The 15,602-nt window shown below is 34.3% G+C and overlaps 1 protein-coding gene across 1 annotated transcript in view; it reads right to left on the bottom strand.

Moving 5' to 3' along the window:
* Positions 1-845: 845 nt before the first annotated feature.
* The window catches only part of LOC106475653 (CUE domain-containing protein 2-like), a 26,616-nt gene continuing 11,859 nt past the window's right edge, over positions 846-15,602 (bottom strand). The window contains exons 6-7 of the mRNA XM_013936335.2: positions 5,299-5,359; positions 846-4,706 (exon numbers count right to left, since the gene is read on the bottom strand). Of these exons, the coding sequence (XP_013791789.1) occupies positions 4,581-4,706; positions 5,299-5,359 (187 nt within the window). The 3' untranslated portion in view covers positions 846-4,580. The remainder of the gene's footprint in view (positions 4,707-5,298; positions 5,360-15,602) is intronic.

The following is a 15,602-nucleotide window of genomic DNA, read 5'->3' as shown; positions in this document are numbered from 1 at the left end:
TCAAACAAGGACACTGCAGCAACGCCAGGGTTTTGTGAGCACTATACCCAAACACCAGTATCAGACACAATGTCCACAACACCCGTTGAGAACGCCCAACACTGGTACTCAGTTGACCCTAGCCCCAGTGGACCAGCCGATTGACCTTAGGGGGGGCCACCCCAAGGCCACCCGTCTACAGGAATTCAAGGCCAAAGTGGTGTGTTGCAGTGCCCAGACACCACTCAACCACCAGGATCCTCTCCTCTCCTTCACGGGTCGCAACGCACGGCAAACATGTGGGTGGATGTTTAGATCCCAGAGAAAGTAACTGTAAATACAGAACCTTCCCTGGGAGGTCCCCTCACCACGTACAGGAATCCACGTGGAGGGGAGAACAAACAGCACCTCAAACTATCATGTTTTGATTTCTCATATGTTTGGATGAGCAGTATAGTACTGCAAGTTGGCAATCATTATTGCTACTACACCACTGTACCACACTTTATACACTTACTGACGGATTCATTAAGAGAGCTTATAAGGTTAAATATTGTAACAATATGATGCTTTGGATTATATTTATATATATTTTAAGATGCTGTTGAAATTCAGATTAAGTTTTATGAATGTCCTTTACAGGTATCAAAGAAGTAAAAAAAAGATTACACTACAGAAAGAAAGATTGAATGTGAGTATATGATGCACATTAATTTAATTTACAAGTGCTTGATAAGGTATTATATTTGATACATAACTGCTCATAACTTCTCATTTTATGGTTTTGGCATTATCTTGTATAGTTTACTATTTAAGTTTAATTTCATAAATATATTTTCAAGAGTAAAAAACCCAAAACAAGTGCATCATGAATGGAAAACATTTAATGTCAAATACAATAAATACATGTAGACTAAAAATCAGATGTTTGAAACTACAAACCTTTTAAACACAGTAAAAATTGTTCTTAAAAGATTCAATGAGGAAACTGTAGATTATTTACAACATAAAAGTGCATGTTTTTACATTGTGCACTAAAAGAAATAACTTTATTAAGTACGGTGAACTATGAAGGAAGTTTAACAGAGCTAAAAATAATGGCTTGACACATGAAGTCAAAATTTAAAAAGCAGAATATAAATTAATGTTTAAAAACTTTTGTAGATTTTTCAAGTTTCTTTACTTTTCAATTTCATATGCTTAATGTTTTCATAATTAAGCCGACATAATACTTGTTTGGGAATGTATTTTCAATTTCTTCATTTACTTTGTATAATCCACCTTTGTTGTATATATTTTGACGTGGTGTGTCAATCTTTTTGATTTCCATTCACATTTCAAATGATTCTTATGTAATGCTATAATATGGGGCTTTAGTAAGTTTAAACACAGAATTAAATTTTGAAACTGGAAAATTTTATACCTTTTATGATTCAATTGTAAATAATTAGTTTCTGGCTATTTTCATTAAACATAATAATTACAAATAGATATGAATAAGAAGTTATATCAAATATAAAAAGTACAACACAGATAAAATGTTTTACAAACATTCTGTGTACTTTTTTTTTAAACAGTATTTTTTTTTACCTTTTTAAAGTGCACTTGCCAAATGTTTTTAACTAGCTTCCTACTAAAGAATAGATCTCTGACCATTAAATGCAAAATTGTTTATATTCTAATTGTTTGGGAATCTATGCAATTTAAAAAGAACAGACAATTTTCAAGTCCAGTAAGGATTCACAGTTAAATACACGTTAACATTACTTTTCATACAATTTCAATTGTACTAAAAATCATTTCTTTTATGTACAAAATACTTCTATAAATAGAAAAAAAAACAAAAAACATTTAAGAATATCTAGACATATGTAAATAAATAAATACAAGAGAAAAAAATTTATAGCAGACGAAATACCATTTTTGTCTGTACAACAAATACATGTAGACATTTTTTGAAAATTTCAGTGACATAAAGAAGTATAAATGAGTTAAAATACTAAAGAAAAATAAATGGAAAATGATAATTTACAATAAGAAAAAATATAATACACAACATAATTACAAGTAAACATAATGAAGATCCTAAGACTACAATTTCAATAACTAAAGCTTTTCATTCGTTAACCTTCAATTACTTGTAGAAGACCTGTAAAAGTGATACAGTTCACAATTGTATATAACATAATTTGAAATGTACATCCTAACTAAACATTTTAAACTGCTATTAAAATACAAGGGATAGAAATTAAGGTTAAACTATTTGTTAACAACTATAGTTATCCTAATGTAATTTCTAGGCCTTGATATATATGCATATTTATAGAGCTAACTATGTAATACATCATCTAACATATAACAGTACCAGTACATAACTGAGACAAAAGGATATTTTGTCGATATACATAATTGTTAAGTCTAAAATAAGATGTACATGTGTGTACTGCCCTTCTTCTATAATATTTAACAAAGCCGTAAATTGTAACCAAATATTAAAAAATTTGAAATTTGGCTATTACATATTATTTTTTACACACTAAATATCCACATTCAATTTGAAAGTGTTTTACAGTATATAAAGTTTTACACTTAACATATGTAATATAAATTATAACACACCTGATGGTAATGAATAGTCTTAAACTCTCTAGTTGCTCATGTAAGCTAGCCATAATTTTCTATAGAACTACTGTGACTGGCATCTCTTCATAATCATGTCCTACACATACCTTGTTTAAATTCGAGATAACCAGTACTGGATAAAGTGGTAATTAAAAACACACTTTGTTGTGGAACTGAAATACACCTGCTTTGCACTGATATGCAACTGCTTTTACTTCTGATGATAAAAGTAGCTCTCCTTATATGTATTTTGGATACATGTACGTTGCAATGTTCTATACTAATGTACTAAAGTTACTATCACCACATGAACTGATAAATAATGGCATTATATGAAAAATAAAATATACTTATAGTTACAATTTGTACAAACAAAATTTTCAGCTTCTTTCAATCAACAAGTGCCACCAATTCTTATTACAAAGATGAGCATCAAGTTTAAAGTCTGATAATCACAGAAACAAAATTCTAAAATACAATTTAATACACTTTTCCAATCAAATGTTCTTGGATGGTGTCTTTCAACCAGAATGTTGCATGTTGTAGTTTAGTTAAATGTACATAAGCTTGTTAGAACTTGACAATACATTCTTTAAACATAATTTCTAAGACTGTGAAAACGTTTGTTAAATTAATGTAAACTCTTGCTATAAAACCAACTGTACAATTGTCAATATTGCAGGTTATCTGCTAAGCATAACATGTTATAGCTTGAGAAGGATGTTTTACTGCATATTTATAATAATTAAAGAATGTTTGGAGTAAAAGAAAATGCTAGTATTCAAGTAAATCTTATGGTGCTAAATGTACATAGGCATATTACTTTTTCAATATGCTGTTGCTTCAGAAACATTGTTGTATGTGAGCAGATTTCAAGGAAATAGACAAATTTAACAGGCTGTTTACCATATACTAGTTTTTTCTAACCTCAATTTAAGTCTACCCATCATCTTGTGAAGACTGGAATCTTATGGTTAAATAAAAAAGCCTGTTAAATCTAGATATTTTATTCAACACAGTAGAGGCTACAGAGAAGTTAGTAAACAAGAAGGTTATTTTACCTTCTGAAAACTTTGTGGTGGATGTGTGAATCACAAATCATTAAGAACAGGGTTTACTATGTGATTTACAACAACAACAAAAAAAGGAATAAAAATTATAGTTTAAATTCATAATAGTTCAAAAACCTTTAAATTGTTTAGATACAAGATTAACTGAAATAGATTAAGTCTGAAGTATTTTTTACAAACAATTTATATAACACAAGTTCTCATGACTGGTTGAGAACATTCAAAGCTAATGAGACTATAGTGCAGAAACTCTAATGCTTTCCACTTAAGTAATTAGGTTTGGAACCATAAAATATAAATTTGCTGACATTAAAATCAAGTGAAATGATTTGAGCAATTTTCATGCTTATCTGTGAAAAAAGTTATATTTGGAAGCTTTCAATTCAAATTTAAAAATGATTAATTATGTTTATGAAAACTAAGTATTATTCAATAATACATGATTAGTTGATGAATGGAAACAAACAAGTTTTGTAGATTTTACAACCTAATGTGTATGCAGAGATTTAAAGAAAGCTAATCTGAAAAACAGCTGAAACATATTACCATTATATCACAAAAATTGCAAAACTGAATCAAATGTAAACAAAATACATAAGTCAGTTTACTGGCTACAAATATTCTGTTAGCCAATTCACAAGCTAGGATGAAATGATTATAGATGTCAAAAGGCTTTGATATATATAAAACCAAAGTGAAAACACACTGTATAATCCTGAATTTTTCCAACTGACCTCTGCTTATTAAGAAACTAAGTTACTGTATGTTTTTGTCACAAGACTCAAAATACAGTAATAATGCAATTTATCTTGTTGGTCTAATGCCAAGGACAACAATGTTTTTTAAACTCGACTGGCAAAATAAGACAAACTTGTTGCTCTGCTGTTACATGTCTTCCATACTAAAAACCTACTGAAATCGATGTTGACGTGCTGGTTTCACTTCATCAGGTTCTTCTTTTTTTATATCGGAATATCTCTCTCCTTTGATGCTGACTATCTTGTTGTCACGGTAGCGAATCAACTTTTTGGGCTCCTGATGTTGATATAAATCATATTTTAACTTAGAAATGTTATAATGTAGATAATCATTTGAGCTTATAAGAGATTAAGTTTTGAGTGGCTCAAACCACGTTATAGCCAAATAACATGATACTAATTTGTTAAAATTGTGATTATGTACAGTACATTAACTTGGTTTAAAAACTGTTTCTCTGAAGTAGTAACATATATTTAAAATAAAAATGTAAAAACTGTAGGTGAGAGAGAACATAATCTAAGATGTGAATAGTTAACATGAATTAGAATCTTTGTGAACGAAAACATTCAGCTGATAAGTATTGTTTCTAATTATACCTGTAAGTTAGTCACAATAACTCTGTGATTACATCTTCATTCATAGTATCAGAAATAACCAATTAGTAGGGGTTTAGGTGATTGTTATTTGTGCTATTAAAACTAACTACATTCATATAAGTTTCTGTTATACTAACTCATCTACATTAGATGAATATATTTTGCACCATTAAACTTATAAGTTAGGAAAACAGATTTTAAAGAATAAAAACATCCATGTCCTTTTTGTCATTGATTATATATGAATGGTGAAGATGAAATCTTCTACTCACAGTTTTAGGTGCTACTGGTCTGTGCTCTCGTATATCATCATCTTGATCTATATAGCCATACCTGTACAATTTGTTGATAACATACTTCAAATAAATATTATCTATGTCAGAAACACAGTTAACACATACACTATTAACATATTTTCATATTGTTATGTTCCAAACTTCCAACTAGATTCTTTTGATATTGATGGATGTCTCACACACTTATTAAAAATAACTTTTTACTTTATTTGACAAATACAAGTAAATAAAATGTTACATTTTCCTCGTTTATTTTAAGAAACCAATAAAAATTGTTTCAAAACAGTTCCTGTTCCAATAAAGCCTAATTTCATTTGGTTATAAAACTTAGTTACACAAAAGTAAACAATCTCTTTTAAAGCTTACTCTTGGCTTGATTGCAAGTCTAACTCACCAACAACACATAGTATCTGGGACCACTGGTCAAAAGAAAAGAAATCTGTAATATCATAAACAAACATTTTGTCCACTGTATAATACCAAATAATAAATTTGGCACAATGCCACAGTATTATTTACATACCTAAATTACCATATGTTATTAAGTGGCAAGTTAAAATCCCTTAAAAACTCCTAAATAACATCACATGCCTTATCTTTACGTTTGAAAAAAAATTCTAGCCTAATACAGCATGACTCTTAATTGCCAAATGTATAATATACATTTATGATGAACAACGATTGTTTGTAATTAAGCACAAAGCTACACAATGGGCTATCTGTGCTCTGCCCACCATGAGTATCGAAACCCGGTTTCTAGCGTTGTAAGTCCGCAGACATACCACTATGCCAATGGGGGGCGATGACCAAAGAACAAATATTCATATCACAGAAATACACAAAGAAAAACAAAGCACAAAATAAAGGTACGAGAAGCAAATGTATTACATCAATAAGATGTTCTCACACTTCAGTAATCCTTTAAATGGTTTTCATAAACAACCTCTGGTACACACAGCTGCCCTTTGAAGAACATTCGGTCATATCGTTGATTTTATTACTACTGCACATAAGCATATACACCTTCTGAGTGCTGACTCATCTTCTAAGATATTCCTTTCTTTCTTTTCAGGTTGTACAAACACACAAGTTCACCACATTAGAGCTCAAACTTGTCAGCAGCATTATTATAACCCCTTCATTTTGCTTTTGTTATTCTGTCATTTTTCCAAGGGAAATTATGAAACGGAGCTAATGGTTATTTTCTGAGCAATCATACAGTATATCAAATAGCTTCTTCAGTTCTGCAGCTCATCAATAGAAGCAGAAGGTCTTAATACTAAATTTTTTGTCTATTGCCTAAATACACAGCTTCCTGGTTTAAGTCTGCATAGTTATACGATTTTAGCATCTCATCTGTAGAACCATGGAGGTCTCTAGTTCTAGCTTTGTTGATTCCTTTGTACTCAAGGTTTTTCATCTTTTACAAAACAGTATATTCAAAGTTTTTTCCATATTAAAATGAATATTAACATGGTATTTTAAATCTCAATGAAAACTCATTAACTAGCTAATATGCCAGTTTCTCTTTCTAGAGATGGTGCAATGTATTCTTTGGGCCACTTTCCAAAACAGTATATCACTACAATGTATTTGTTTCCATAATTTTACTGTGATAAAAAGATTTACGACACAAACAGCTGTTATTTCAAACAGTGCAACAACATTTTATTCCTTTAATTGTCCATGTTGTTTTTCCTTTCATGACATAGCTTATAGACTTAGCATTACTTGTTATAGATTGATGACATTCAACCCTGTAAAATCTCTCACGTTTCCTTTGCAAAGTCTTTTCAACACCAACGTTTTTATTCAATATATAAACTGGAGCAAACTGAGTAGTACCGATTGTAACTATTCTTTGTGGCTTCTTTAATCTGCTCATTTTTGTCACAAGATGCTGTCCTCATAATTTAAGGGAATCCTAATGAAATCAATTCATTCTAGCACATGGATTGTAAACACTTAGTAGTAATTTCAGTCATGGTAGTCTTCATGCTTCATATTAAATAAATACCAAAAACATCTTTGGAATGAGCATCCTAAAGTTATTAGGGTTAGTCCTTTCATAAGCATATACGATATGCAGCTGAATATCGTTACACACGACTTACTTTTTAATCACTTCTTTGACCTGAAAAATAAGTTTGAGCTGAGGTCAATATGCTTCCCACAATACCTTTCTATCATAACCTGTTGGTTTCTCTGTGAGTCATGAAGTAAGCAGTAAACTTGCAAGTACTATAGTTGTAATCATACAGAACAGTACTTGGTATGTTAAAAGGCACCTTCTATTACACAGGGTATGGTTACACAGTAGTGATTTATAGATAAATATGTGACCCGAGTGCCAAATTTGCTAGCTGGTCTTTTAAAGAATGAGCTCAGTCTAGTCTCTTGTATTTCTTCGTACTGTGGGAACTTATTCATTCACATACCTTTCATTCTGTGAAAAACCTGCTAATCCAAATATATTTTGTACTATGGAAATTGTTCATTTTCAGCATTCTATATAATGGCAATCTTGGAACCTGTAGTTTCTTAAGTAGCTGCCAGTATGCTACTATCTGTATCCATTTTTTCCATCCATAATTTTCTTTTATGGTAGTGGTTTTAGTATCTAAATTATCTTCCATAACATTCTTAATATTAATTTCTTGTTTGGTACTTGACTATTTACCATTAAGCTGCTGGACATGTTTCCAGTTGTTCTCTTCAAATTTACAATCACATAGCTTGGTACTATTCTTCCAGCAGCTTTGAATGTTTATGTTAATGGCTGGGCTTTCAATTTGAAGTTTCAAATTATTTTGAAATGTTTACAAAATGTTCTTAATTTCTGTAGAACTTCTCAAGCATGTAGTCATTTTTAATTGTCAGTCCTACTCAACACTACAAAGTACTTCGGTTGCAACTGGATTATTTTGGAATTGTAATTCACTGAAGACACTAATAATTAAACTGTAACTACTCATTCGTCTTAAGTTACATGAAAAATTAAAACAGGTTATTTGCCTGAAACATGTACAATTATAACTATGCTTGGTGATACCTGACCAATTAACTTGAGCACAAAGAGGTAAACATATTCTCTAATAAGGCTTACACTTAGTGTTAAGTCTAAAACTAAATGATACCTGAATGCTAGTCTAATTTATTACTAAGCCTAAACAGTATCTGAGCAGTAACAAATTACTTACAAACTATTGACACCTCATCACAGGCTGCTTAAAGCCAGCCATTACAAACAGCCTGTGAATGCTGGCTGGAGTTGCCCCACCAGACATCAGGAGAGCAGAACAAACTCAGCAGACAAAAGGACACCCTATACATGACCACATGGAAGTAAAGAAGTACCTGATCTTGAATAGTTTCTGTAGTTCAACTGAACCACTGGACACTATACTTGGAGGGGAGTCTCCCTAGTTCTTCACATGAGTATGGGCATCACACCAGCCAAGAATCTTTCCAGAGGAGCTGAAAAGGACTAAAGTACCTGAAAAGCCCTCAATTGCCTACAATTCCAAGTCCACAGGTCTGGGAGACCCACTTCCTGTGAATACAGTGATAAGTAGACAATGCAACATCTACTCATCTGCCCACAACTCCAGGTTCCATGCACAACAGAAGACCTTGTTGTAGCCAGTGAACACACAATCAGCTGTGTGTAACTCTGGATGGAAACCACATACAGATAGGTAGACATGACAAAAAGAAAACACCTCTAAAACTAACATGACTCCTAAATTATCTTTTTTAATAGGCTTAGAGTTTCTTTCAAGACTTTTTTTATGTATTCTTCAGCAAGCTAATGTTGTACTTACTAACAAGTAAATATTACCCTAATACAACAACAAGATACTTGTCAGCTAAACTTGTATTATACAATCACAGAGAATTACAAACAAATACCTACATCACAGAATAATACAATGTTTCTAAAAATCTATAACAATAAAGAAAACAAAAGTTTGCTATAAAAGTGCAAAAACTGTAATATTACATTACTTTGATTACTACAACATTAAATCAGAATGTACTGCTAGAACACTATACAAAGAAACATAATAGGTGGACATATGCAGACCTGGGTGATTAGTGGTATTTGCTAATTGATTAATCAAAGGAACCATTAATCGATTAGCATAGTGTTCCTCCAATCATGGTAAATGCAAGTAAAAAAAAAGTTTAAAAAAGGTTGATGGCTGGTGTTACCAAAGTTTTCCTTCCTTCTAGTCAGCAGTTCACCAATAAATAAATAGACAAAACAGTTTGCTGCAACTAATGTCTTACTTATAGTCAGCAGTTAAATATTAGTGACAATGTCAGATAGACATAGCAGCTTTGCCATATAAGGTGAGTAAGTTTGGTGGCAATACTTTAATTACTAGGAATAATAAAAAATAGTAATAATCAGAAACCACAATTTCAATTAGTTGTGTTCCTCATAATTGATTTAATAATTAGTTTTATTAATTGGTTGTTGAAATAATAGAAAACAGTAATAATCAGAATCATTAATTTTAACTGATTTAACTGTAATTTTGATTCAGTTTATATGACACTAATAAATGTAATCGACACTCAGAGGTAATCAATTATGTTGAATTAAATCACCCAGCTCTAGATATATGCATCAAAGTATAGTTAACATACATGGTTTAATTAGCATATAAAATATACATATTTTCATGCTACATTTTCTTGAACAAAATTCAAACATACACAACATATACATATGGTTTAGCTTACATAAAACTAAGTACATCAACTGTTTCATAACCACTTAATTTTCTTTTACTGGTTTATTTTTTCACCTCGTAAGCAACAACAATAATTACTTCACTTGGAAAGATTATTTTATAAAAAAAATATTTTAAAGTTAACACTTTCCTTACCTGAAAATGTATTTCAGAGAGGTACACACTTCTCTGCACTACGAAAAGTTGTTACCTGAAGTGCACTGCCTCAGCATCACAAACCTTGAACAAAGCTCCCATCCCTACACATGTCAACATGCATTGTGTCAGTCTATGATGTAATCATTATTAGACTGTAGCCCTCCACCAAAAGAAGGGCAACACATCTTCTAAGCACAGTAATCCCCATGAGCTCTAGCACAAAAACACAGACACATTTTTAACAAGGCAAAATAAATGCACCACGAGTGTGGAGGAATGGTGGAAGGCAATTCAGAGAGGTATCTATCTGAAATACTGCTCACCTCTCTGCACCACAAAGAACTAGAATCCCACACTAAAGATGGTGGAGGATCCAGTGCAAAGAAATTACAAACATAAGACCCTACTGGAAATCAGCATCAGAAAGGAAAGACTCACGGAGAATGACATTCATGAGGTAGGGGTATCCTAGTGAAGCAGTACTCAGTGGTAGACAACATCCATTTCAAGAAAGGAATAATCTTCACCCAACAGAGTTGGTACAGCTCAAGATATGGTCATCAGAAAATTTTAATGGTTGCTAACGTATTGCTAATGTGGGTGGAATGGCAGATTGCTTAACTCTCTATTATCTCATAGGCGGACAGCTGAGTATGAGCGTGGCTAGGGCAACAAGTCAGGGCATTCCATATTGGTGAATCAATCATGTGAGATACTCACCAAAACAATCAGGAGCAGGGAGTAGTATCATATACCCATGTCCTGAGGTGAACCCAAGATCCATATAGATGGATCTAACCACCAGGAATGGGTTGGTTCATAACACAGTTGGGTGCCCTGTACACCTCTACCAGCCATACTTCCCAAACAAGGGGAGAATCCACTTAGTCTGTACCAATGGGATTGGATGCACTTCCTGATGATGAATTCTCCATATTGACTTCTTCTAGCAGCTAGAGGTTAGAGTATTCTGCCATACTTCACTATAATAGAAAGTAGAAATTCATGTGAGGGAGAACATCAGAGAGATGTGTGAACTTTTGTCATGATGTGCAGTAATCTGGGATCAGGTCTTCACACTGAGACATGGTGCTATGGATGACTAAAAAAAGCAGGCATGAACCAGGTGTGAGGGCAGGCACACACCTGGTGCTGTCATTTTGTTGTTTTGTCTAGTGCAGATTGGGCTAGAAGATATAAAATGTATAGACACTGCTCAATCAGACTTATGGAAAACCCCATCTCCACAGTAGGCACCGAGCAGAGTTGGATGGATTTAATATTTTCCTCCCCACACTCGATGCTGGTTTGGGGTAAGTATTCCTTGCAAGACAACACTGGCCATGGGTTCCATCCTAATGAGGTAAGGACAATGAGACCTAAGAATGGCAAGGAGTGAGAAGGTGGTAAACTGAGAAGCATATAACAATACTCAACTCAAAAGAGGTAGATTGGAGAATGTCAAACAGAGAGAGGCAAAAGACAGAAGCACAATAAACTGCTACATGATAGAGGTAATGTGAAATAATCATGTTAAATACTTTCCACATTCCTGCCTGGAGGATTTCATACAGGGGAAGATAATGATAGAAGCCCTGAGATGATGTACCTGATGGGAGATGACATGATAAAGTGTCTATGTGATCTCATGAAAAGAGGAATACATCAATCAGAGAAGCTGATGAACCCACCTGGTCCAAGTCAAAGGTGACTTGTAACAAGAAGAGAAGACATCCCATGGAAGGAAGAAGGAATGGCAGTTTCCATAAAAGGAAGCACTTCAAGTGAAATAACAACAAACAGCATGAACCAGACACAAAAAGACAGTCCAAACGATCATATAAAGAAGAAATAGACGGGAGAGTGATGAAAGAAAACATTTGATCACTCTTCCTGGCTGCCTAAGTTTCAGGAGAAAGAAGCAATTCAGAAATAAATTTAAATGATCTCTGTGATAATGTGTGTGGGAGGTATTCAAAGCATGTCTGAACAAGGTTTCTAACAAGCAAGCAAAATGAGAAAATATGTCTTCAGGGATAGATACTAAGTAGAAAAGTGGGCCATAGGTTCAAATGGGAAAGTAGTGAGAGCTTGGAAAGCAATACACAGGTTTCAGTCCAAAAGAAGAACTGGGAGAGGAGAACAGCTGATAAGAAAAGCACTGAAGAGGTCCATTAGAATTGGAGAAGGGCCAGGTAAGAGACAAAGCTGCTTAATAACTGACAATTGTCAAGAAGGATAGACCTCTGTGAAAAAGCCAGGTAAGAAAAGCAGTAAGATGGGATCCAATGGAAGGAAGTACTGATATAAGGCCAGTGTGAAGGCTGGCAAGAACAAGGCATAAAAGGGGCTACTCTTCATGAAAAGCCTGATTGTCACACAAGGGACTAGACAAATCCCATATTGAAGTCAAAGGTGTGACAACCTGTCATGAAAGATATTCATTTGTGGTTAGCACAGAAGAGACAATTAATATTGAAGCAGAAGAAGCTTCTTGGATAACAAGTAGTGTAAGAAGGGAACCACAGATGAGCCAGCCAAAGAGGAGTAATGAGAAGGTGAAGACAAGAGATGACATGAATGAGAGGCAGTATACACAGGAAAGAAGATAAAAAGGAAGATAAAGACAAAGAAAGAGGTTGGATTAATCTTGGCTCAGAGCAATGAGAGCCAGAGTTGCAGAATCCAGGATTGGAGACAAAAAAAGAGGAAGTATTGAAATACCAAAAGATGAACAGACCATTCCATAAGAAGGATCCTGTACAAATGAGACAAGCAGCCCACCACAAGGTTCAGAACCCCCAAAATATGATGGGCTGACAACTGAATCTGATGGTCACGAGTCCAAAAGAGAAATTACACAGAGAGAAAGCAGAGTTCTCAGAATAAGTGTCACCCTGATGGTTGATGTGTGGTATGACTGTGGAGTTGTCCAAATGGATCATCATTAAATAAGCCATGAACTGAGATCGAAGATGTTGACAAGCCTGACAAGTAGCCAGCATTTTCAAAACATTGATGTGAAGGGGCTGCTTCTCTGTAGATCATACCCCTGGGATGGTGGTGTCTAGAATCAACACATCCATCCAGAAAGAGACATCAGTTTACAGATGAAAATTGGGTCAAGGTGGCCAAAGAGGAATACTTTAAATAATGTTGGAGTGATTGAGCTACTCCAATAGAGAGGAATTGAGAAATGGAGGTATAATTGTAAGGGCTAACAAGGAATTCCAGGACATACTCCATTGATTGCTCAGAGTCCACTGAAGGGTCACATATGGGCTTACATAAGAGGGATATGGGACTCGAGGAAATCCAGAATTCTCAAAAACTATAGAACCTCTTGCAAAGTTAGGGTAAGAGATCAAAGAGCCTTGGAAACCAGAATCCACATGGTGTGAAAACACAAAGCAGATGAATGTGACCATCCTGCATAAATGTTTGAGCAAATGTTTGGCTGAAGGGAAGATAATGGAACTGAAAAAATTACTGTTGTGGATAAACCTGAGGAAATGACACAATGATGGACAAATTGGAATGTGAAGAAATGTATCATAAACATCTACTTTGGTCATCCACAACCTGGAAAAGAATACCCATCACAGCTTGAGAAAACTATCCATCTTGAACTGAGGAACAGTGAGAAAGAGATTGGTTCAAGGGGGGATTAACTGATGACAATGCCAATCTACAGTCTTCTTGGAGATGGGGGAATGGGAATAAAAACCTTGAGTGAGGTGAAAAACCAGTTCTACAGTTTCCATAGCCAGTACAGATAATACAGCATTTTGGAGATGATGACTACTTGCAGTACCAAAGGGAGGTTGAAAAACAACAAGACAATGAGAAAGGTGAGGGGGTAGTATAAAAACAAAGGGACAAACACAAAAAAGTGCCTACATGACCCAAAGACTGTTGGCAAAGCGACTCCACAAGTACAGAAATATGGTAAGTTGAAATCCCACAGGACCCGAGTCAAGAGGTGGCACACATGACAAGTCATTTATGTGAACCACAACAGTAAGCCCTGCATGAAAAGAATGGTAAGAAAAAGGCAAAAGGATGAGGAACAGGAGAGGAAGCAACTCCACATGATTCCCGAGGATTGGGATCCTGTTAGAGCTCCCATGATCTGGTAAGGTAGGAAACCAATGAAACCAGGAAAGACTGCTGGCGAACAGCTTCAGTCTAAGAACAAAAAGAATTGGGAACACTTCCAAAGACATTGTCATGAAGGAAAGAAAGAAAATAGAAGTCTCAAAGATAAGAGAGAGAGGGAGGTGCAAACAGAAAATCCTGACCAAGCAAATCCTAAAAACAAAGAAACCATGTCAACAAGAATGAGGCCAAGGTGGTAGACAAGTATTTCCATCTAAACTGTCATGGTTGCAATGGACAGTCTATGAGAGAAGGTGAAGCAGAAGAAAGTAGTTAAGGAGTTGAATGAGAGGTAAGATGAAGGCAAGTAGACTGAGAATAAGTAAGGGTTAAAGTAGGAGAAAGAGGGGCACCCCAGCAGGAAGGAGGTTTCACAGATTGAGATTCGAGGAAAACAGAGAGATCATGACCACAGGCCATAGAAAAAAAGAATCATGAAAATGAGGATGTTGAGGCTGATGTGGATCAGCATGTAGTTGGGAAAGAAAAGTATTAGCATGAACATGAATGTCTGGAGAGAGGGATGGGGGAAGAATATAAAATCAGAAAACAGAGGTTAAAAAAAGCAAAACTATTCAAAACTCCTCAAAAATTATTAGAAAGAGTATGTCACATACTTAAATAACCAGAGTTGCAAATGAAGAAGGTGAAGGTACCTGTTCTTCATCAGGAAGAGAAGAACCAGAAGAAAAGACAGGTGGAGGAAAGAGCTAATCAAAGTCATCATTGGATGAGACAAGCTCAGCAGAAGCAACTGTAACAAAAGGATGTGGGATTTGGGAGAGGTATTAGAGAGTACTAACTATCTGATATACAATGGTGATAAAACTGTTTAAAAACCAATTGCCTCCAGTTGCTACTAAAATGACAAGTGGAGAATCCTGAAGTGGAGTGTCAGGTTTGGGAAGTAACAGGAACATGGATCTGAGAATTAATGGCCAAAAATGACCCACAAATCAACAAAGACTGGCATTTTTATTTTTTTTTTTATAAGGTGGTTAACTCTTTCAACCCGCGATCAGTCCCTGGGACCGACCTCGTAACAATTTTGTGCTTGTTTTGGGTTTTCATGCTATAACTTTTAAATTAGTAAGTGAATGTTAATGAAATTTGGCAGTTTATCAGTAAACATTAAAATGCTTTCATATGCAAAATATCAATTTTTTTTTATTAAGTCTTAAGTCTTGTAAAGCAGTTTCTTCATGCCTTTTTTTCTTTTCA

This window comes from Limulus polyphemus, unplaced genomic scaffold (genome assembly GCF_000517525.1).
Source record: "Limulus polyphemus unplaced genomic scaffold, Limulus_polyphemus-2.1.2 Scaffold149, whole genome shotgun sequence".
Classification (NCBI taxonomy): domain Eukaryota; kingdom Metazoa; phylum Arthropoda; class Merostomata; order Xiphosura; family Limulidae; genus Limulus; species Limulus polyphemus.
Note: the sequence above shows the minus strand (reverse complement) of the source record. Positions and strands in the feature narration are given on the sequence as shown.